At 48.6% G+C, this 22,575-nt stretch overlaps 2 protein-coding genes across 3 annotated transcripts in view; both read left to right on the plus strand.

The window, feature by feature from the left end:
• The window catches only part of LOC111526888, a 22,569-nt gene extending 3,508 nt beyond the window's left edge, over positions 1 to 19,061 (plus strand). Inside the window, exons 2-4 of the mRNA XM_026455350.1 lie at positions 9,533 to 9,803; positions 10,011 to 10,457; positions 19,026 to 19,061. Of these exons, the coding sequence (XP_026311135.1) occupies positions 9,533 to 9,803; positions 10,011 to 10,457 (718 nt within the window). The 3' untranslated portion in view covers positions 19,026 to 19,061. The remainder of the gene's footprint in view (positions 1 to 9,532; positions 9,804 to 10,010; positions 10,458 to 19,025) is intronic.
• IL4R (interleukin 4 receptor) overlaps positions 9,918 to 22,575 on the plus strand; it is a 53,102-nt gene continuing 40,444 nt past the window's right edge. The window contains exon 1 of one of the 2 annotated variants that reach the window (XM_023192922.3): positions 9,918 to 10,006. The gene's annotated coding sequence lies outside the window, so the exon portion shown is untranslated. The remainder of the gene's footprint in view (positions 10,007 to 22,575) is intronic. The other variant, XM_023192923.3, reaches the window with a different exon arrangement.

Genomic DNA, 22,575 nt, shown 5'->3' on the forward strand with positions numbered 1-22,575 from the left:
CACCATCATCACCATCACCATCATCACCACCACCACCATCACCACCATCACCATCACCACCACCACCATCACCATCATCACCATCACCATCATCACTACCATCACCACCATCATCATCATCAACATCAACATCATCACCACCACCAGCATCACCATCAACATCATCATTTTATTTTAGATAAAGCTTATTTATTGAACCTGACTTGCCAGAGGTGAGAAGAATATGACTGGATATCATTCTTCCCCAAGGGTGAAAGCAAGGAACCAACCCTCAGCTTCTGACACAATCTCCTGGCTATATCCACAGAGCTTGACTCAGATTGTTGGCAAACCCCTGTGTCTTCACCCACCAAAACCAGTTGAGCCATGATTCCCATGATTCCCAGATGGCTCAAAATAATCCCATTGGGTCTGATCTGTTAAGTTGCAAAATAACAAAAAACTCAATAATAGGAACATAGACAGAGGTTAAATTTTCTCCAGTTACATGGAGTCTGGAGGTTGGTCACGACTGGCGTGGTTCAGCTGCTCAAAGATGTTAGGGGCCAGGTGCAGTGGTTCACGCCTGTAATCCCAGCACTTTGGGAGGCCAAAGCAGGTGGATCACTTGAGGTCAGGAGTTCAAGACCAGCCTGGCCAACGTGGAGAAACCCTGTCTCTACTAAAAATACAAAAAGTAGCCTGGCGTGGTGATGGGTGCCTGTAATTCCAGCTACTCAGGAGGCTGAGGCAGGAGAATCACTTGAACCCGGGAGGCGGAGGTTACATTACAGTGAGCCAAGATTGTGTCACTGCAGTCCAGCATGGGTGACAGAGCAAGACTCTGTCTCAAAAAAATAAAAATTAAAAAAAGATATCAGGGCTTCTGTGTCTAGAAAATTCTTCACCTTACAAGAATTCCAGATATTAGCTCTTGCTGGGGTTGGTTCAGTTGTTCACAGATGTCAGGGCTCCTGTGCTGCAGTTGTCTTGGCCTTCTGTCATGGCGGCAAGATGTTTCACAGCAGGAAGACCCTTTCAATCAAGAAAGCCAGCCTTTCCCCAGGAGCATGCCCCTACACATGGAAACTTCCATTTGGGTTTCTTCAATAGAACTGGGCCACTCAGCCACCACTAGCACAAGGGAGGCTGAGAAAGATGAAATAGAATTGTCACGATTAGGCCAGGCTTGGTGGCTTATGCCTGTAATCCCAGCACTTTGGGACGCCGAAGTGAGTGGATCATGAAGTTGGGGGTTTGAGACCAGCCTGACCAACATGGTGAAACCCCGTCTCTACTAAAAATACAAAAATTAGCTGGGTGTGGTGGTGGGTGCCTGTAATCCCAGCTACCCAGGAGGCTGAGGCAGGATAATTGCTTGAACCCGGGAGGCGGAGTTTGCAGTAAGCGAGGATTGCACCACTGCACTCCAGCCTGGGCCACAGAGTGAGACTCCATCTCAAAAAAAAAAAAAAAAAAAAAAAAGAAGAATTGTCATGATTGGCCACAATGAATCTTGATCTATTGCCTCACGTAGGACACATTGCTGACCGCAAACAAAATCTGAGTTCCGTTGATAGAGAAGACTGCATAAGGTATCATGGGTGTCATAAAAGTTCAAGCTACTATGGCTGCATAACAAACTATCCCAAAACTTAGTGGCATTGATTTTGCACGTAAATCTGCAGTCCAGCAGGGTTCAGTGGAGACAGGTTCACTGGGTTCATCTCTGCTCTATTTGGTTTAAAGTTACCCAGGATTAAACTCTTGGTTTAAAATTACTTGATTACTCAGATTAAAACAATAGCTACGTTTATTTTGCTCATGGTTTTGCAATTTGGCCAGATTTCAGTCGGCTCAGCTGGGATGACTCGGTGTCAGCTTAGCAGACTCCAGAACTGGGGGCAGGAATCATCTGAAGGCTCATTTGCTCACATCTGTGGACCTGGGATAGGAAGTCCCAAACAGATGAGACTCCTTGGGCTTCTCTCTTTTCTCTCCAGCATGGTGGCTTCAGGGTACTTGACCTTCTCACATATTAACTCAGGGATCTCAAGGTGTGAGGAAAGAGAGAGAGAGATTCAAGTAGAAGCTGTAACTCCTTTTTTTAACCCAGGCTTGGAAGTGCTGGCATCATTTCCACCATATTCTATTCATCAGAAGAGAGCCACTGAGGTTGCGTCATTGTGTAGGGGAGGGAAATTAGGTTCCCATCTTTTTGCGGGAGAAGTATTGAAGAGTTGAACATGTTTTCAGCGGTTAACCGTGTCTGCCACGTCTCCCACTGCAAGTAAATGAACTGGAAAGTACCTTGTTGGATGGAGAATGAAGGGGAAGTTTGAAATATGCTTTGAAATATGCTCCCTCTCCAGGTCCTGAAACATATCTCTCTATTCTTTTTTGAAGATTCGGAATGAGTTATGCTCAGAAAAGGTAATACTTCATGTTATTTATTTTATTTTATTTTATTTTATTTCATTTTGAGATGGAGTCTCACTCCGTCACCCAGGCTGGAGTGCAGTGGCGCAATCTCGGCTCACTGCAACCTCCGCCTCCCAGGTTCAAGCGATTCTCCTGCCTCAGCCTCTCAAGTAGCTGGGAATACAGGCACATGTCACCATGCCCAGCTAATTTTTGTATTTTTAGTAGAGACAGGGTTTCAGCATGTTAGCCAGGATGGTCTTGATCTCCTGACCTCGTGATCTGCCCACCTCGGCCTCCCAAAGTGCTGGGATTACAGGAGTGAACCACCACGCCCAGCCTTATTTATTGATTTATTGAGACAAAGTCTTGCTCTGTCACCCTGGCTGCAGTGCAGTGGTGCTATCATAGCTTACAGCAGCCTCAACCTCCTAGACTCAAGTGATTCTCTTGCCTCAACCTCCCAAGTAGCTGTAACTACAGGTGCATGCCACCACGCCCAACTAATTTTGTTAAATTTTTTTGTAGAGATAGGGTCTTGCTATGTTGCCCAGGCTGGTCTTGAACTCCTGAACTCAAGTCATCCTCCCATCTCTGCCTCCCAGAGTGCTGCGATTACAGGCGTAAGCCACTGTACCTGGCTTATTTCCTTATTTTAGATGCAGAGAGGCTGTGCTATAGTTAGTTCATTGCCTACATCCCATCAGCTGTGCCTTTCCATGTGTTTGCCTGACTTCCAGTCTCCAATGACAGCAGTTCTTTGCCTGAGTGCTCTTCTCCTGGCTGTTGGAGCCTGCTCTGCTCCCATTCCTGGTCTCCTATGGTCTATCTGGAAATGCTGGGAAAATAACCACTTCTATTCCATCAGCCCTAAGCCAATGACCAAGCCAGTGATGCCCACTCTTACCACTCCTATTCAATATCATATTGCAAGTCCTACCTCATGTGACGAGACAAAGAAAAAAAGAAAAGTTACACAGATTTGGAAGGAAGAAACTAAACTGTCTTTGTCTGCAGGTGATATTATTGTCTATATAGAAAATCCTAAAGAGTTAATTAAAAACCCTCTTGGAACTAATAAGTGTGTGTAGCAAGGTTGCAGGATACAAGGTTAACATACAAAGGTCAACTGCTTTCCTCCATACCAGCAATAAACAAGTAGCATTTAAAATTAAAAACACAAAGCCATTTATATTAGCACCAAAAAAAGACAGAAAAATAAATACTTAAGTATAAATCTAATAAACATATACTGGATCTTTATGAGGAAAACTACAAAATTCTGATGAATAAAACCAAAGATCTCAATACATGGAGAGACAGTCCATGTTCATGGAGAGTTCTTCCCAGCTTGATCTTACGGATTCAGTACAATCCCAATCAGAATCCCAGCAAGTTATTTTGTAAGTATTGACAAACTGATTCTAAAGTTCAAACAGAAAGGAAAAAGCCTGGAATAGCCAACACAATACTGAAGAACAACAACCAAGTTGAAGGACTGACATAACCTGACTTTAAAACTATAAAATAAAGCTACAGTAATCAAGACAGTATGGTACTGGTGAAAGAACAGACAAAAAGAACAATGGAACAGAATACAGACTCCCAAAATATACTGACACAAATATAATCAACTGGTCTGTGACAAAGAGGCAAAGGCAATTCAGTGGAAAAAGGATAGTCTTTTCAACAAATGGTCCTGAAACAACTGGATGTCTGCGTGCAAAATAATAATAATAAATTTAGACACAGACCTTATACCTTTCACAAAAAATAACTCAACATAAATCGTAGACCTAAATATATAATACAAAATTATAAAACTTCTAGAAGATATCATAGGATAAAATCTTGGATCTCAGTGACCTTAGGTTTGGCAATGGGTTTTTAGACACAACACTAAAAGGACAATCCAGGAATAAGGAAAAAAATTGGTGGTTTGGAGTTCATGAAAATTGAAAACTATTAAATTTGAAAATCTTTGCAAAACACATACATGATAAAGGACCTGCATCCAAAATACACAAAGAATTTTAAAACTCAACAATAAGAAAACAAGTAACCCAACTAAAAAATGGGCACAAGGTCTCAACAGAAAACAAATAAGATATACAGATGGCAAAAAGCATATGAAAATATGCTCAACATCATATGTCATTACGAAATTGCAAATATCCTAATTTGCAAACATATTGACATATGCATCATATGTCACTAGGAAATTGCAAACAATGATGAGATACCACTACACACCTACTAGAGTGGCTAAAATCCTCAAACTGACAATATGAAAAGCTGACAAGAATACAGAGCAATGGAAACTCTCACTCGTTGTTGATAGAAAGGCAAAATAGTACAGCCATCTTGGAAGACAGTGGCAGTTTACTGCCAGACTTTCTTACTTTTACCGTACGATCCAGCAATTGTGCTCCTTGGTATTTACCCAATTGTGTTGCAAACTTATGTCCATCCGAAAACTTGCACATGAGTGTTGATAGTAGCTTTATTCATAATTGCCAAAAATTGGAAGCAACAAAGATGTCTTTCAATAGGTAGAATGGATAAACTGTGGTACATCCATACAATAGGGCACTACTCAGCCACAAAAGGAAATGAAACATGGAGGAACCTGAAAAGCATATTGCTAAGTAAAAGAAGTCAGTTTTAACGGACTGCATACTTTCTGATTTCAATTACATGACATTCTGAAAAAGGCAAAACTATGGAGACAGGAAAAACTCAGTGGTTTCCAGGATCCTGGATGAATAGGTAGAGAATTGGGGATTTTTAGGGAAGTGAAACTATTTTTTATTTTTTCTTTATTTAATTAATTTATTTATTTTTAGAGATAAGGTCTCATTCTGTTGCCCAGGCTGGAGTGCAGTGGCATGATCATAGTTCACTGAAGCCTCAAACTCCTGGGCTCAAGGGATCCTCCTGCCTCAGCCTCTGGGTAGCTGGGACTACAGGTGCATCACCATTCCTGGCCTGTTTCTTTTGTTGTTGTTTGTTTTTGTTTTTTGGTAGAGACTGGGTCTTGCTATGTTGCCCAGGCTGGGAAACTATTCTTTTTGTTGCTATATGTGTATACATTGTTAAGACCCAGAACTTGGCTGGGTGCAGTGGCTCAGGCCTGTAATCCCAACACTTTGGGAGGCCGAGGCAGGGGGATCACTTGAGGTCAGGAGTTCAAGACCAGCTTGGCCAATATGGGGAAGCCCCGTCTCTACTAAAAATACAAAAATTAGCCAGGCGTGCACCTGTAGTCCCAGCTAACTTGGAAGGCTGAGGCACGAGAATCGCTTGAATCTGGGAGGCAGAGGTTGCAGTGAGTTGAGATCACGCCACTGCACCCCAGCCTGGGTGACAGAGCAAGACGCTGTCTCAAAAGAAAAAAAAAAAAACAGAAAAGAAAGAAAAGAAAAAAAAAGACTCAGAACTGTGCAACAGAGGTTAGGCACAGTGGCTCACGCCTGTAATCTCAGCACTTTAGGAGGCTGAGATGGAAGGATAACTTGAATTTAGGAGTTTGAGAGCAGCTTGGGCAATGTAGCAAGACTCTCTCTACAAGTAAATAAAAAAAAAAAAAAAAAAAAGAGCCTGGTGTGGTGGCATGTTCTTGCAGCCCCAGCTACTCGGCAGGCGGAAGCAGGACGATCCCTTGAACCCAGGAGTTCCAGGCTGCAGTGGGCTATGATCCCGCCACTGTACTCCAGCCTGGGCAACAAAGTGAGACCCTGTTTCCAAACAAACAAACAAACAAACAAACACAAAACAAAACCCTGAGAAACAGTGAAACAATGTATGCTATGGACTTTAGTTTATAATAATGTATCAGTATTATAAGGAATGCACCATACAATAATGAAAGATATTGATAAAAGGGGAAATTTTGCACGGGGGAGGGGGATGTATGGAAACTCTCAGTACTATCTGCTCAATTTTTCCATAAATCTACAATGGTTCTAAAAAATAAAGTCTATTAGATTTACAGACCGAAAGGCTTGGAAGCAAGTAAGCGTGTTAGGATGTAATGAGGATTGAACTTATACTGAGTCAAGACTTGGGAACCCCTAGTTGGGGGAACAGAGGTTTTATTGTCTCGTTGCCTTTGGACCTGCTCCCAGGACTGACAGAGCAGTCACAGATAAAGTCTGGGCATCTTGGGCGGGAACTTGAATGGTGGGATTGTATGCGAGAAGACAAACTTCACATTTCTTATCTCTCTTGCACCCAAGAACAATGCCCTGTTTTCTTTAACTTTGTAATTTGACATAATTTCAGACTCACAGGAAAGTTGGGAGAAGAGTACAAAGAATTCCCGAGTCTCTTCCCCCAGATTTCCTGAACGTCTTAGCCTCTGACCACAGCTGTGCTTTCTTTGCCTGTCTTCTCAATGCCACGTTCATCTCCATTTCACAACCAAGCAACAGACCAAGGCAACAGGCTTGACTTTGCTTCTTTCTCATCTTCATCCTGATAAGAATAGCAATTGACATTTTGAATGCCTAATCCACGCCAGGCATTGTTCTGGGCATTGGGATACATACCTTGCCATTTCACCATTTCGTAGCCCTACGAGGTGGATCTATTATTATCCCCATTTTACAGATGGGGAAACTGAGGCACAGGGAGGATGATCTATTTTGCCCAAAGTCACATAGTCAATAAGTAGCAGAGTTGGCCTGCCAACGCGGGTGGTCTAGAGGCAAGCAAGGAAACTGACGAAGGATGACTTGACCGGGAAAACAGGATGGGGGCCCAGTTTGGGAGGCCAGGAGGGGATACAGCCCAAGCCACACATTCTCAAAGGACTTCCAAGGTAGACTTATGCTGTCGTCTCCCCATGAGATGGGGCACAAACTCAGAGACACAAAGACAGGACAACTGACTGCAGGGCTGAACTGCCTGGGATGAAATATCAACCATGTGGGTGTGCGGATGTATGAGTAATGAGTGTGAGGGAGTATGAGTGTGGACGGGAGTGAAAGTCACACTTGATCCGGAGGATTCCTATTTCTCCTGAAACCCAAGCTTCCAGAAAAGCCCTTCCTGTGACCCTCTCTCCCTAGTCCTCTCCACGTCTGCCTGGGCTGCCCCCAGTACAGGGTTTATTACACTCAATTGCTTACGTCTGTTCACTTGTCAGTGCCCCAACCAGATCCTCGGGGCTAGGAAGCAGGGCCTGGATCTACTTATTGTTCTCCCCAGCCCCCAGCTCACGACTTGGCATATGGAGGCATCCACAAACAGATGCCAAAGGATGGGAGTTTTTCCACACTCCCACACCACCTCCAGGTATTTGCTCATGCTGTCCCTCCCACCTGCATGTTTTTCTGCATTGATTCAGGCACTGGTCAGAGGTCACCTCCTCCAGGAAGCCATCCCTGATCCCAGGGAACTGAGTCCTCTTTACTGTCACTTCCCAGGGTGGGTTGGTGGCTGTCTCGCTCACTTGGTTGTAAGGTCTCAGAGGGCAGGGATTGTGTCTGTTTCATGTCTTCGGGTCTGCGTCATCAGCGCTTGTCACAGGGTTAGGCACAGTAGGACCAAGACAGACCGAGAACAGGAAAGAATGATTGACATATGGGCTGGGCATAGTGGCTCACGCTTGTAATCCCAGCACTTTGGGAGACAGAGGCAGGCAGATCACCTGAGGTCAGGAGTTTGAGACCAGCCTGGCCAACATGATGAAACCTCATGTCTACTAAAAATACAAAAATTAGCTGGACATGGTGGTGCACGCTTGTAATCCCAGCTACTCAGGAGGCTGAGGCACGAGAATCGCTTGAACTCAGGAGGTGGAGGTTGCAGGGAGCTGAGATCACCCACTGCACTCCAGCCTGGGCAACGGAATGCGACCTGATCTCCAAACAAAAAAGAATGATTGACATGCGGTGGCCCCCTGCCCTGGGAAGCCAACCCTCACCCTCCACCACAGCACTTGATCCCATTGGGCTGTCCTTGGCTTCCACCCTCAGACTGACAGCTCCTTGAGGGCAGGAGGGGGTCAAATTACTCTCTGGGTTCTCAGCACTGCCCAGTGTGAGTCCAAATATCTCCCACTTTCCCTCCGCTCTCCACAGCCAGGCTGGTCTTCAGCAATTCCTCCTGCAGGCTGAACTGGTTCCCACAGGGCCTTTGCACTAGTTCTTCCCTTTCCCTACACAAGTTTTCCCCATAGGCTCTTCAGAGTCTCAGCTCACATGTCGCCTACCCAGAAAGCCCCTTCCAGACCACCTGCCCCACTGGCCTAAGAGGTCCCTACTTTCTTCTTGGGCCCTCCTGACCTGTAATACTTTGTTGAGTGTTTTCCCCCCAGTCATCTGGCTGCATCCGGATTCTTATGGTGTCCAGTGGTTAATGGTCTATGGGGCCTGGGTTCGAATCAGCTCCACCCTTGCTTACCTGCCCAGTGATTCTGAGTTTCTTTGTTTTCTTTGTTGTTGTTGTTGTTGTTGAGACGGAGTCTCTCTCTTTCGCCCAGGCTGGACTGCAGTGGTGCGATCTCGGCTCACTGCAAACTCCGCCTCCCGGGTTCACGCGGTTCTCCTGCCTCAGCCTCCCGAGTAGCTGGGACATCAGGCGCCGGCCACCAGGCCAGGCTAATTTTTTGTATTTTTAGTAGATACGGGGTTTCACCGTGTTAGCCAGGATGGTCTCAATCTCCCGACTTCATGATCCGCCCGCCTCAGCCTCCCAAAGTGCTGGGATTACAGGCTTGAGCCACCACATCCGGCCTCTTGGTTTTCTTTTTTACAATTTTATAAATGTTAATTTTTGTAGATACGGGATCTCGCTAACAGGGTTCAAGTGATCCTCCGGCCTCGGCCTCCCAAAGTGCTGGGATTACAGGCATGAGCCACGTTGCCCAACCCATTTTGAATTTCTTAAGTACTCTGTGCCTCAGTTTCCCGATTTGTAAAACCGGTGATAGTATCACTTCCTTATAAGGTAGTTGCCAGGACTGAAGGAGTTAACATTTGCAGTGCCTTCGCAGGGCGCCTGACAAGATTGTACTAGTTACTGATTGAAGGGGCTGTTTTATTATTCAAATGTGGCTGGAGTAGGAGCTGGGTAAACATTTATTGAAGAATGTGCAAACAGTGGCATTTGGAAGCTGGGTTGTTAGGAAGGAGAGGAGGATTCCAGTCGCCCAGCCCTCCCACCCCAAACGCAACTGCCCCCAGCGCAGGGGAGGCCGCGGAGGCCAGGCAGGAGTACGTCCTGGAGGCCTGGTCGGCGTGGGCGTTTTATTCCGAGACCAAGGGGATCCACTGCAGAGTTCTCCGCTGAGCGTGACCTCGGGCTGCAGCGTGGGAGGAAGCGCGCCGCAAGACCCCCAGCAGAGGACGGCGGCTCGGACTGTCCAGCGGTGGCGGGGACAGCGACAAGGGCGCGAGGTAGCCGGGACCCGGGCCGGGCGCGCCGGGCGGGGCGGCGCATGCAAATCTGCCGGGCGCCGGGGCGGGGCGCAGGAAGCCGGGGCGGGCTGGGTCTCCGCGCCTAGGAAAGCCCCGCGCGGCGCCGGCCAGGGCAGGGCCGCCCAGGGGTCCCCCACTTCCCGCTCGGGTTCCCGGACGGCGAATGGAGCAGGGGCGCGCAGGTAGGACCCGGGACCCGCGCGCCGATCGGTGTGCGAGGGTATCGCCTGGGCACGCAGGCTGAGGAGGTTCGGGAAGGGCTCGGCCGCCGGCGGGGACCCGGGCAGCGGGGACCACGGGGACTACGGGGACCACCCCGACCCCGCGCGGGGCCCGAACCCGCGACTCTCGGTGTGCGCTGAGCAGCACCCGGTTCCGTCCTTGCGGCCGAAGGGCAGAGGAGGCGCGAGGCCAGGGGTTCGTGGACATCCAGCGCTCCCCAAAGCGGGTGCTGGCCGTGAGACCTCCCCCGGGATGGCCTGCGGGGTGGGGGTCTTGGAGTTAGGCTGTCGGGGGCCACGCAGCCCCTCTTCTCCGGGCAGTGGCGCCCTGCCCCGCGCTCAGGAAGTCACTGAGGACTTCCGAGAGACAAAGGATGGGAAAAGTTCTGAGAACTGTGAATTTGAGTACTAGGTCAGTGAATCTGGGGAAACAAGGCCCTTTGGACCTGCGGTCTCCGCCTCCGAGTTATCAGAGGGACCCACTAATGGCGATCATTGACTAGGACTTGTTTTACTGAAAGGATGCCGAGTGAAACCTCCCACTAACCTTTCTGTGGCCGGTGCTGTGCGTCATGGCCATTGTACAGATGAAGTCACCGAGATCCTGGCCACTTTAATAACTTGCCCCAAGGTGCCGCCCACCTGGGAGTCCGTAGGGCAGCAGGACTGGAACCCAGGCAATCCCACGCCAGAGCCAGCTGCTCTCCATCTCTCAATCACGTTTGAGGAGCCACCACAATAACCAGAATCTCCTGGAGATTTGCTTAATATGCAGATTCCCAGTTCCTCGCCCTGAGATTCAGATTCATTAAACCTAGGAATCTGATCTTTATTTTCTTTTTAAAAATTTATTTTATAGGGATGAGGTCTCACTATGTTGCCCAGGCTGGCCTCAAGTAATCCTCCCATCTTGGCCTCCCAAAATGCTGGGATTACAGGTGTGAGCCACTGAGCCCTGATTTTTGTTTTTTAAACAAAATCTGGATTTCTTAGAATTAAGCAAGATAGGGGATTGCTATTTTGTCTGCTTCTGGGGTTCAAGGAATGCCCCCAGGCCAGCGCTAACCCTGCTTCAGTTCTAGTCTCTGCCCTTCCCCAGCCCTCGGGGAGGCATGACCCACTGCACTTCTCTGCCCCCAGTGACCTTTGAGGAGCCCAAGGCATTTACTGGGACCTCAGTGCCTTTATCAAAATCCCAAAGTCCAATGGGGAACAGGCTCGGGTTTATGTTTGGCCAGGGTGTCCTGCACGTTAGGGCATTCCAGGGTCCTGCAGGGGTTTCTTAGAACTCAGCTAGCCCAGCCCATGAATGGGAGGTGACCCGCTAAGCCACTCATTCACTCACTAGCACTCATTCCACTCCTGCGGGGCCTTGGGTGGTGTTCTGGACACTGGTGCTTGCCTCAAGGAGCACCCCCTCTGCAGGAAGACACACGTGACAGTGTGGGGGCTGCGAGGGTACAGATGCGCCAGTGGCTGCAGGACCACAAGCCAGAGGGGATCAGCTCTTCACAGGGCACTGGGCCAGGCTTCCTAGCACCGCGGAACCCTGAGCTAGCCTTATAAGTGGAGCAGGGGGGTCTGGCAGGTGGAGGATCGGAGGTAAAGGCGGGCACAGAGTGGGCGGAGGCTGGGAGGTGTGAAAGGGTACTGTGTATGGAACCTAGGGAGTAAGGAGAAGCCAGAGATGGATGGAAAGGTGGGCTGGGCTGCGTTGTGGAAGGCCTTGAATGCCGTGCCAAGGAGCTTCGTTGGGCCAGTGTATTTTACCTTCGTTTGAGTTGTGAAAGCAACAATGCAGATTCCTGGGCGCCACCCTGGGCCTCTGGATCTGAACCTGGAGGAAGGTGTTGGGGAGGCAGTAGGGAGGAAAACCCGCCGTCAGTCACCCCGGTTACAACACATACAGTTACCGGCAGGTCTGAGATAACCTAAGGGTTTCCAAATGCTGGGAAGTGACTCAGTGACTGATATGTTTAATACGATACAATCCCAGGGTTGCAAACAACCCAGGGCAAGGGTGGGGATGTTCAGTTTTCTAATGCTCCCAGTTCAAAAAGGAGCTAAAACGAATTGTTAAAGAAGTGAGAAGAAGCCAGGTGCAGTGACTTACACCTGTAATCCCAGCACTTTGGGTGTAATCCTACAAGGAATCGCCGAAGTAACCGCTGAGCTAAAGCCAGCCCAATCCCAGCACTTTGGTAGGCTGAGGAGAGAGGATTGCTTGAACCCAGGAGTTTGAGACCAGCCTGGGCAACATAGCGAGACCCTGTTCCTACAAAAAAAAAATTTAAAAACTCAGCCAGGCGTGGTAGCAGGTGCCTCTCGCCCCAGCTATTTGGGAGGCTGAGGTGGGAGGATAGCTTGAGCCCAGGTGGTCAAGGCTGCAGTGAACTATGATCGCGCCACTGCACTGTATGTAGCCTGGGTGACAGAGCGAGACCCTGTCTCAAAATAAACAAATACATAAGTACATGAGAAGAGAGAACCTCTTCTGCCTCTCCCATTTCCCTGCCCTCTTCCCCATCTGGGAGGATGGAGGAGAGCGTTTGGGATTAGATGCCCCACCTCTCGACTGCCCTCACTGGTACCTGGGAGTGAGGCCAGGACAGAAGCCCCCTAGGTACTGTGCTTCCTCACATTTGTAAAAGTGAGCTTTCGTGAGGGTTGATGACATGTTTTATAAGCTACTTCACACAACATCCAACACCCAGTGGGTCCACAATCAATGTATACGTCTGTTGTTACCTGTCGAGACGTATAGCTGGGGAATGATAGTATGGACTTGAACCAGACCACCAACTGCAAATGCTGGCTTTGCTACTTGCTGTGTAACTGACTTCCCAGAGCCTCAGTTTCTGCATTTGTGAGATTATAGTGACTATGCCATTGTATTGATGACTAAATGAGTTAATGTATGTCAAGCATACAAAACAGTACCTGGCATGTAGTAAAAACTATGTATTTGTTAAATGAATACTCTTTTTTTTTTGTTAGAGCCATGGTCTCTCTCTATTGCCCAGGCTGGAGCACAGTGGCACAATCATAGCTCACTGTACATCCAATACTTGGGTTCAAGTAATCCTTCCACCTCAGCCTCCTGAGTAGCCGGGACTACAGGTGTGTGCCACCATGCCTGGTTAATTGTTTTTACATTTTTAGAGACAGGATCTTGCTATGTTGCCTAGGCTTGTCTTGAACTGTTGATCTCAAGCAATCCTCCTGCCTCAGCCTCCTAAAGTGTTGGGTTTATAGATGCGAGCAAGCGTGCCTGGCCTAAATGAATACATCTCTATTGTTGCCTCCTTTGAGCTTTATTGGTTGGGATTTAGTCCACCCATTTTGCGGGTGAGAACTGAGACCCGGAGATGAATGCGGTAGCCTTGCCTCAGGCCCACATCTGAGGGACAGACTCCATCCTACTTTTCTTCCCGTGTATTCTTTCCTGCTTGTACCAGTTTGCTGGAGTGACCAAGAAAGCCATTTCTGAGTATTCCTCCTGGCTGGCACAGTGGAGACATGCCCAGCCACGTTTAGCTAGACTTCCCATGGCTGGGCTAGAAGACAGGCCAGGAGCTTGCCTGGAGGTTGCACAGGCTTGCCTTTGGTGAGTGTGGATCAGAGCACCCCAGCAGAGGCTCGAGGTCTTGCAGAGGCTGGGGAATCCACTGTCAGACCGGGTGCATCCCCATTGTTTTATGACATCCGGCAAATTGCTCTGCTTCTCTGAGCTTGAGGCAGAGAGAAGGGCCTGAGCTTGAAGAGGGGGTCCCGGGTGTAAATCGGAGCTGGCTACTTCCCAGCTCTCCAGTGTGTAACCGGAGGATGTTGTTTCACCTCTCTGAGCGTCCCTTCGTCTGTCATGGGTATTTGCAGGGAAAGCGTTCATGAGATAGTTTGTATAGACATTTTGCCCTTGGAAGAGGCTCAGTGATTGCTGTTTCTCTCTGCATTTTGGACCGAATCCCTTCTGCATATCCTGCACCTGGCTTCCTCCTGCATTTCTTCCTCGGGAGTTTATTGAGCACCTATATATGCCAGAGCATTGGACCAAGTCCTTTGCTCTCCTAGGGTTTAGATTCTAGTTGAGCAGACAGGCGATGTACAGCCAATACATATGTACAGATCGACAGCTTTATCTGTTATTCCGAAATCCACCACCTCCGAAAACCGAAAGGTTTTCGTAAGTCATTTTGAAGCTAAACGTGAGGCTTTTTAGAGCGGTTATCCTCTTTGGTGTGATGCTCAGATGTCTTTCTGCAGAGATATTAGTGCAATTGATCATTGGGTGCTTTCCCGCCCTGCATGGTGGGCACGTCGGGGGGTATTTTGTACAAGGTGACCTTTCTACAGCCTGAGTCATTCTGAATTCTGAACAATGTCTGGCCCCCAGGGCTTTACAGGAGAGAACATGGGTCTGCAATATCCTATCAGGTGGAGACTGTGCTAGGAAGGAAAGCAAAGCTGGGTGGAGGTGGAATCAGGGAGGGCTTCCCTGAGGAGGTGACATTTGAGAGGGATGAGGGATGGAGGTCTGAAGAAGAGAGGGCCAGGTGGAGGGACTCACAGAGGACGGAAGACTCCACTTCCTGACTGGCCTATGCTTACCTCTCATTCTGCATGCACAGTTCTGTCTAAATGCGTCCGTTCTTGCCTTTCCAAGAAATGCTGATGTCTCTTAGGTTTCAGGTCTGTCTCTGACTGACTCATTCTCTCTTTAGGGGCCCCCGCAGGCCTCCTCACCTCCTCTCGGTTGCTTAAGAAATCTGAGGTCTGTGCTAAAGCCAGCCTGGATGCTGTATGTAACCTCTCGGCTGAGGATGGTCCCCAGCTGGGCTTGCATCTGGAGATGGAGGAACTGGGTCCCGGAAGGGGAAGAGTAGCCATGGGGCCTTCCAAGGCTTTGGTGGAATTGAGTTCCTGGTGGGAGGGGCTGTGTTCTGGGTCTTAGAGCCTCTAGCCTGCAAAGCAAAGTTGAATATAACATGCGCTCACATGTCTCGAGTGCCAGCCTGGGGCTAGGCGCTTAATGCTTGCTTAGCCAATGTGCCAGCGGCTGGGGACTGGGGAGTGAGTGACCCAGAAGTGAGGGCCCTCATGGAGCTGAAAGCATTCTGGGCTTGGTGACTTTGAGGAAGTGGCTTTTGAGCTGAGACCTGAAGTACCAAGACATGTGGCTGTCTGGGCAAAGAGTGATGCTGGCAGTAAGAACAGAGAGTGCAAAGGCCTGGAGGCGCGAATGAGCTTGGTGTGTTTGACCCACAGCAAGGAAGCTGGTGTGGTTGGATGGAACCGAGCAAGAAGGACGTCTAGGAACAGAGATCAGGGAGGGAGCTGGGGCCAAATACCTGCATTGTCTCGTTTAACTTGTGTAATAACCCTACCAGATAGGAGCTTCTCTCATGCAAATGTTGCAGATGAAGTAACCGAGACACAGAGAGGTTCAGTAACTTGTCCAGGGTCACACATCTGAAGGTGGCAGAGCAGGGCTGTGAACCTAGAAGCCCCAGAGTCCTCAGTCCTCACCATGCTGTTTAAACACAATAAAATCTATGCCTGAGTGCTGAAGACACACCTGCCATTTAGATCGATCTACTTTTGTACATTGTCAGTGTACTCCCTGCCATCCATCTGCCCAGCAATACTGTGAATGTGGGCAGCGCAGAACTGGTTCCTCCAAGCCCCATTTGACAGACAGTCCAATCATTTTACATATTGTTTGATGAATGAGCACTTTCCTCGGTGTCTCAGACCAGGGGTCCCCACACAGCAGGGCCACACAGCAGGAGGTGAGTGGCGGTGAGCAGGTGAGCAAGCAAAGCTTTATCTGTACTTACAGCTCTTCCCCATCGCTCACATTACCACCCAAGCTCGGCCACCTCTCAGATCAGCTGAGGCATTAGATGATTCTCACAGGAGCGTGAACTCTCTTGTGAACTGTACATGTGAAGGATCTGGGTTGCGTTCTTTTTTTTTTTTTGAGACGGAGTTTCGCTCTCGTCACTCATACTGGAGTGCAGTGGCGCAATCTCGGCTCACTGCAATCTCTGCCTTCCCATGTTCAAGCGATTCTCCTGCCTCAGCCTAGTAGCTGGGATTACAGGCCTATGCCCTCACACCCAGCTAATTTTTGTATTTTTAGTAGAGACAGGGTTTCACCATATTGGCCAGGCTGGTGTCGAACTCCTCCTGGCCTCAGGTGATCCACCTGCCTCAGTCTCCCAAAGTGCTGGGCTTACAGGCATAAACCACCATGCCAGGCCCCAGACGCGTGCTTCTTATGAGAATCTAATACCTGATGATCTGTCACTGTCTCCCATCGCCCTCGGATGGAACCATTTAATTGCAGGAAAATAAGCTCAGGGCTCCCACTGATTCTGCATTATGGTGATCATATAATTATTTCATTATATGTTACAATATAATAATAATAGAAATAAAGTACATAATACATGTAACGTGCTTGAATCATCTCGAAGCCACGGCCCCAACCACGGCCTCTGGCAGTGGAGGCTGGAGTCTACATCACGCTCTGTGCTAGGTGCAGGAATGGAGATGAGTGGGTGTCCTGCCCATTTCCTTGAGGAGGAACCTGAGGCTCAGGATAGAGACTTACCTGGGTGACACGGCTCCTAAGTGGCACAGTCCAGATTCAATCCCAGGGCTGCGGCCCCAGAAGCCTGTGCATTTAACCATGGTTCTGAAGTATCCAGCCCAAAGAAGAGAGTTTTAAAGGATTACATTTCGTGGTTGGAAATCAGCAAGCATAGTCACCCAGAATCATTTTTGAAAAACCCAGAGAAGGCCTTATGTTTTCCTGAAGCGGCCAGGAAAGGATTCTGCCTTTTCAAAAGAGAAGACAGGGAGGAGAGATACCAGCTCTCTGGGTTGGGCAGGTCTCCAAGCAGGCAGAGCCACAGCCTCCCGACAATCTTGCTTCTAGCGTATTTCTTCCAGAAGCCACATTTCCACAGGTGGGCAGCTCCAACTGGGAGAAAATCTTCTTGAGATTTAGCCAAATTAGCTTTCTTTTTTTTTTGAGATGGAATCTCTGCTGCCTAGGCTGGAGTGTAGTGGTGCGGTCTTGACTCACTGCAACCTCTGCCTCCTGTGTTCAAGTGATTCTCCTGCCTCAGTCTCCTGAGTAGCTGGGATTTCAGGCATGCACCACCACGCCCGGCTAATTTTTATATTTTTAATAGCAATGGGGTTTCACCATGTTGGCCAGACTGGTCTCAAACTCCTGACCTAGGGTGATCCGCCCACCTCGGTCTCCCAAAGTGCTGGTTATTATAGGTGTGAGCCACCGTGCCCAGCCCAAATTAGCTTTCTAGGAGCTTCCACTTTCTGGGTCTGTTTCTGCCCCTTGGAGGTAGTGACCATCTCCCTCCAAACTCGGATATTTCTCTTATTCAGACTACACAACTGTAGTTATTTCAGGCATTCTCCCTGACTCAGGAAATTATAAGTTTGGCCTGGCTTTGGACATGATTCAATTGGTTGGAGTCCCGCACAAAGACTGTTTGTTTGGTCAAAGAGGAAGGAGACTATCACCTCCTTAGATCTGGAGTTTATACTTCTGTTGATGCAACCTGGAATCATACTGTGTAGCAGCCATATCCCACTTGGAGTGCATATTGGGCTTGTCAGCTAAAATCTCCACGTTTCTTTTCTGTATGAGCTGCTGTTAATCCAAGTTTCTTCTATTCTGAGAGTCCTTGTCTGAAGCTAAGTGTTTCCAGTTTTTCATGCTCTCTAATAAATCTACTTCAGGCTAATAGGCTATCATTTTTTCTTTGAGTACTGCTTTGGATTCATTCCACAAGTTGTTACATAATGTTATTCACCGCCCAGTTTAGAATTTTCCTTTTGGTTTCCATTTTAAGACTTACTTAATTATGTGCTTTTTAAATTTTTGAGACAGATGGAATTTTTAAAGTTATCTTTTTATTGTTGATTTCTAAATTTGGTCATTATGGTTGTTGTGGTCAATATATGTGGTTTCTATAATATCAGTGGTGGAGAATTTGCTGAGATCTTTACAGGATTTTCTGGTCGTTTTTTTCCTCTTGTGTTTGAAAAGGATGTATATTTTCTGTTGGGTATAAGGTTCTAGAAATGTATCTATTTGATCAAGCTAGCTATTATATTATCTGTATTTGTTATGTCATTATGTGTTTTTTTTTACCTGATTTACCTCCCACCGTAATATAATTACAATTCACCATAATAGAGGATTTGTTCATTTCTCCTTTTGAGTCTGTCAGTTTTTTGCTTTATTTTTGAAGCTATGTTGTTAAGTGCGTAGCCATATGAATAGAATAAGGGTTCAGGATTTTTATACCTTTTTGGTGAATTGTTCCATTTTTTTGAGATAGGGTCTCACTCTGTTGCCCAGGCTGGAGTTCTGTGGTGTGATCATGGCTCACTGCAGCCTCAGCCTCCCCAGGCACAGGTGTTCCTCCCATCTCAGCTTCCCGAGTAACTGGGACTACAAATGTGCACTACCACGGCCAGCTAATTTTTGTATTTTTTGTAGAGACGGGGTTTTGCTATGTTTCCGGGGCCAATCTCAAACTCCTAGGTTTAAGCAGTCCGCCCACCTCAGCCTTCCAAAGTGCTGGGATGACAGGCGTGAGCCACCGTGGCTGGCTGAATTGCTCTTTTAATCAGTATAAAAGAGCCAACTTCCAGCCTGGGCAACCTAGTGAGACCCCATCTCTACCAAAAAATAAAAATTAGCTGAGTGTGGTGGCGTGCGGCTGTAGTTCCAGCTACTCGGGAGACTGAGGTGGGAGAATCACTTGAGCCCAGGAGTTCAAGGCTGCAGGGAGCTATGATTGCTCCACTGCACTCCAGTCTAGGTGACACAGTGAGACATTCTCAAAACAACAAAAACAAAGAAGCCATCCACCTTCTGTCTTCTAATATTTACTCAAGACATCATTGTCATGAATTCTATTTTATGCGTCGACATCAGAACTCCTGTACTCATGAGCCAGATGAGTTTAAAAACAACAGCTGCAGCAAAGCTTGCGGTGATGTCTCTGCTCTGTAAGTATAATCTTGGGCAAGTAATTTTCTTGGTTTGGGCTTCAGTTTCTTCATCCATAAAATGGGAATATGACCTGTCCTGCCTTTCCCTCTGTGTTTTTTTTTTTTCTTGGGCGGGGGGTGGGTTATAGGCACAGGATGGGGGCATGGCAGGCCAGGGTGGTCTTGGGAAATGCAACATTTGGGCAGGAAATGCTTGTCCTCATCTAGGTCCATGAGGATGGAACCCTAGCCAGGGACTACGCCCTCCTCCTTGCAGCACTTCCCTTCCACCCTTCTGTATTATTTAAAGGGACGACACTCTGCCTTCCCAGCACTACCGGCTTACCAGTCCCAGCAATTCGGGAGGCTGAGGCAGGAGGATCACTTGAGCCCAGGAGGTCGCAGCTGCAGTGAGCTATGATGGTGCCATTGTACTCCAGCCTGGGCAGCAGAGAAGACTTTCCATCTCAAAAAAAAAAAAAAAAAAAGAAATCAGAAGAACACACATAAAAATATAAATTTCTAACTTCTTTTGAAAAATCAAAAGATCTAGCAACATGCAAGCCTTCATTTTCATGTGGCAAAAAAAGTAGCTGTCCTTTATCACGGGGGCTGTGTTTTCTACTTGTCCCATCGCTACTCCTTGAGGTCACGTGACTGTGTCCCTGTAGGTATCTGAGTCTACTGCAGAAGAGGTGGCTCTGTGGCCACAGGGGAGCTGGCTGTGGGCTGCGGGCCAGAGGCAGAGAAGTAGAGGGTTGGTGGCCTCTGGAGAGGCCTGGGGACTGAGGTATCATCGGGAGTGGATTAAGGAGCCATTGGGATCCCACCTACCCTGAGGGTTAGTGGTTCTGAGATCTTTGCTGTCCACCCAACAACCTAGATGGCAGCCTCTGCCCTCTCCCTTCCTTCTTGTTCTCGTCTGTTTTCTTTTGTTTTTTCTTTTCTTTCTTTCTTTTTTTTTTTTTTTTGAGATGGAGTCTTGCTCTGTCGTCCAGGCTGGAGTGCAGTGGCACGATCTCAGTTCACCGTAACCTCTGCCTCCTGGGTTCAACCAGTTCTCCTGCTTCAGCCTCCTGAGTAGCTGGGATTACAGGCGCCCGCCACCACGCCTGGCTAATTTTTGTATCTTTAGTAGAGACAAGGTTTCACCATGTTGGTCAGGCTGGTCTCAAACTCCTGACCTCGTGATCCACCCGCCTCAGCCTCCCAAAGTGCTGGGATTACAGGCGTGAGCCACCTCGCCTGGCTTTCTTTGCCTTTTTATCACAGCATACGTGCAGACATGCGCACAGACAAGTGTAAAGCTTCATCCATTTTCACAAAATTAGCACATGCATATGACCTAATCAAGTAGCAGTGCGTGACAAGCCTCCCAGAAGGTTTCCTCCTGCCACTGCCAGGTCACAGCCCTGTCCTCCAAGGCCACTGTCCTGACTGCCAACTCCAAGATCAGTTTATCTCCTTTATCTAAACAGAACCAGGCAGTATTGCTGTTTTGAGCCCGGCTTCCTTCGCTCGTCTTGTGCCTGTGACATCCTGCGTGTGCTATCGTGGCAGCTGTCATTTGCTCACGGTCTCAAAGAGTTTTCTTGGTGCTTAGAGATGAGCCTTTGCCAACCACTCCACCAGCACTGTCCCAGGTCTCTCCCACCCAGCCACGGCCTCTTCACCGCCTTGCAACCAGCCATGAAGCAAGTGATCTTATTCTCATTTCACAGATGAGGAGACTGAGGGTCTGAGTAGACCCCAGCCCACCACAGTCTCCCACCCATTCAGGTTGGAGCCTGCACTCAGGCCCAGAGTTATGCTTCCGTGTCTTCGATGCTCGGGGGTCCCTGCCCACAAGGGTGGCCCCCATGTCTGTGTGTCCCCACCCATCCAGGAATGGTATGGGTAAGACAATAGGAGGAGCTCCATGGGGAGAACCCCACCCACTGCCTTCCATACACCAGTCTGCAAAGAGAAAATGAACAGGAAGCTCTTACCTGTGCCCATGTGTTGTCCTGGCTTTGGGTTTGCCCAGGGGGCAAAGTCCTGGTCATTGTTGAGACAAGTTCACTGCTGCTGAGGGCCGAGCAAATGGTGACAAACGCCAGATTCTAAATTCCTGCCTGATTACTTCCTGCTCCGTCAGGGTCACCTTGGGCAACTTCTGAAGCCCCCTCAGCCTCATTCCTCCCTCTGTGCTTGCAGGGAGGGTGTTGGACCGTATCTTCCACAGACTGTGCTGTGGACTCCAGAGCCAAAGGCCTGGGTTCAAATCCTGGCCCACTCACTAGCTGTGCATCCTTAGGCAGGTTCCTCACCCTCTCTGGGCTCGGCTTCTCTATCTCTGCAGTGGAGATGATATTAATTGCATCTGCAGTGCTCCTTGGATTGGGTTCATGGTTGAGTGAGTGAGTGAGGCTCAAGGGCTTCTTTTTTTTTAGAGATACGGTCTCACTCTGTTGCCTAGGCTGGAGTGCAGTGGCATGATCACAGTTCACTGCAGCCGTGACCTCCCGGGCTCAAGCCATCCTCCTGCCTCATCTCCCTTAATAGCCGAGACTACAGGCGTTTGCCACCATGCCTGGCAATTTTTTTTGTATTTTTGGTAGAGACAGGGGTCTTGCCATGTTACCCAGGGTGGTCTCAAACTCCTGGACTCAAGTGATCTACCTGCCTCAGCCTCCTAAATTGCTCGGATTACAGGTAGGAGCCACCACGCCCAGCATTCAAGTGCTGTTTTGTTTGTGAGACTGGTACAACCAACGCCAAGGCTGGTGAGCAAAGTTGCACCCAGTTGGAGAGGGGTGAAACCAAGGGCAGAAGGGCCCAGGGCATGGCCTCTCATGGCTGAAGGAAGTGGGGACACATGGCCAGTCGCAGTGACCTCTGCAGACCTCATGAAGGAGGCCAGCTGGGAGCCATAGCTCTCACTCACTAAGACAGTCAAAATCTCATCAGCACCCTGGCGCCAGAGGCCGTCGTCCGCTGCTCAGGACAATGAGTGATAGTCGATAACCAGCTCTTCAGAGGTCAGGGCCCTGAGGTGGCTGAGATCTGTGCCTGCATTAGGACATTTAAGGGGACTCCAAGCCAGGATTTGCCAGCGTTTGCCCAGCAGGGAGAGGTGGAAAATTGGGGATGACCAGCCAGGCCTCCCTGCACACGGCCGGGGGAATTCATCCGGTTGTTTCTTCCATTTAGCAAATATTCATGGAATGCCGCTGTGTGCCAGGCACGCTAGGCTCTGGGGAGATGGCTGTGAGTGGGATCGATACTGGCCTTGTGTGAGCTGGCCTCGCAGTAGGGGATATGAGCACCAAACACATAACGCCTGAGTGTGCAACATGCCACAAAGAATGCAGAGAAATAAAGCAAGATAACGGGTTGCAGAAAGATGGAGGCCAGGCTGGCTGCTGCTCCTGAGCAGGTGGCTTCTGGACACAGTGTCCTCAGGCCCTGTCTCCTCCCTTGGGCCTCAGGAATCTTCTGAAGACAGGCCTGGG

Source organism: Piliocolobus tephrosceles, chromosome 17, assembly GCF_002776525.5.
Source record: "Piliocolobus tephrosceles isolate RC106 chromosome 17, ASM277652v3, whole genome shotgun sequence".
Taxonomy (NCBI): Eukaryota; Metazoa; Chordata; class Mammalia; order Primates; family Cercopithecidae; genus Piliocolobus; species Piliocolobus tephrosceles.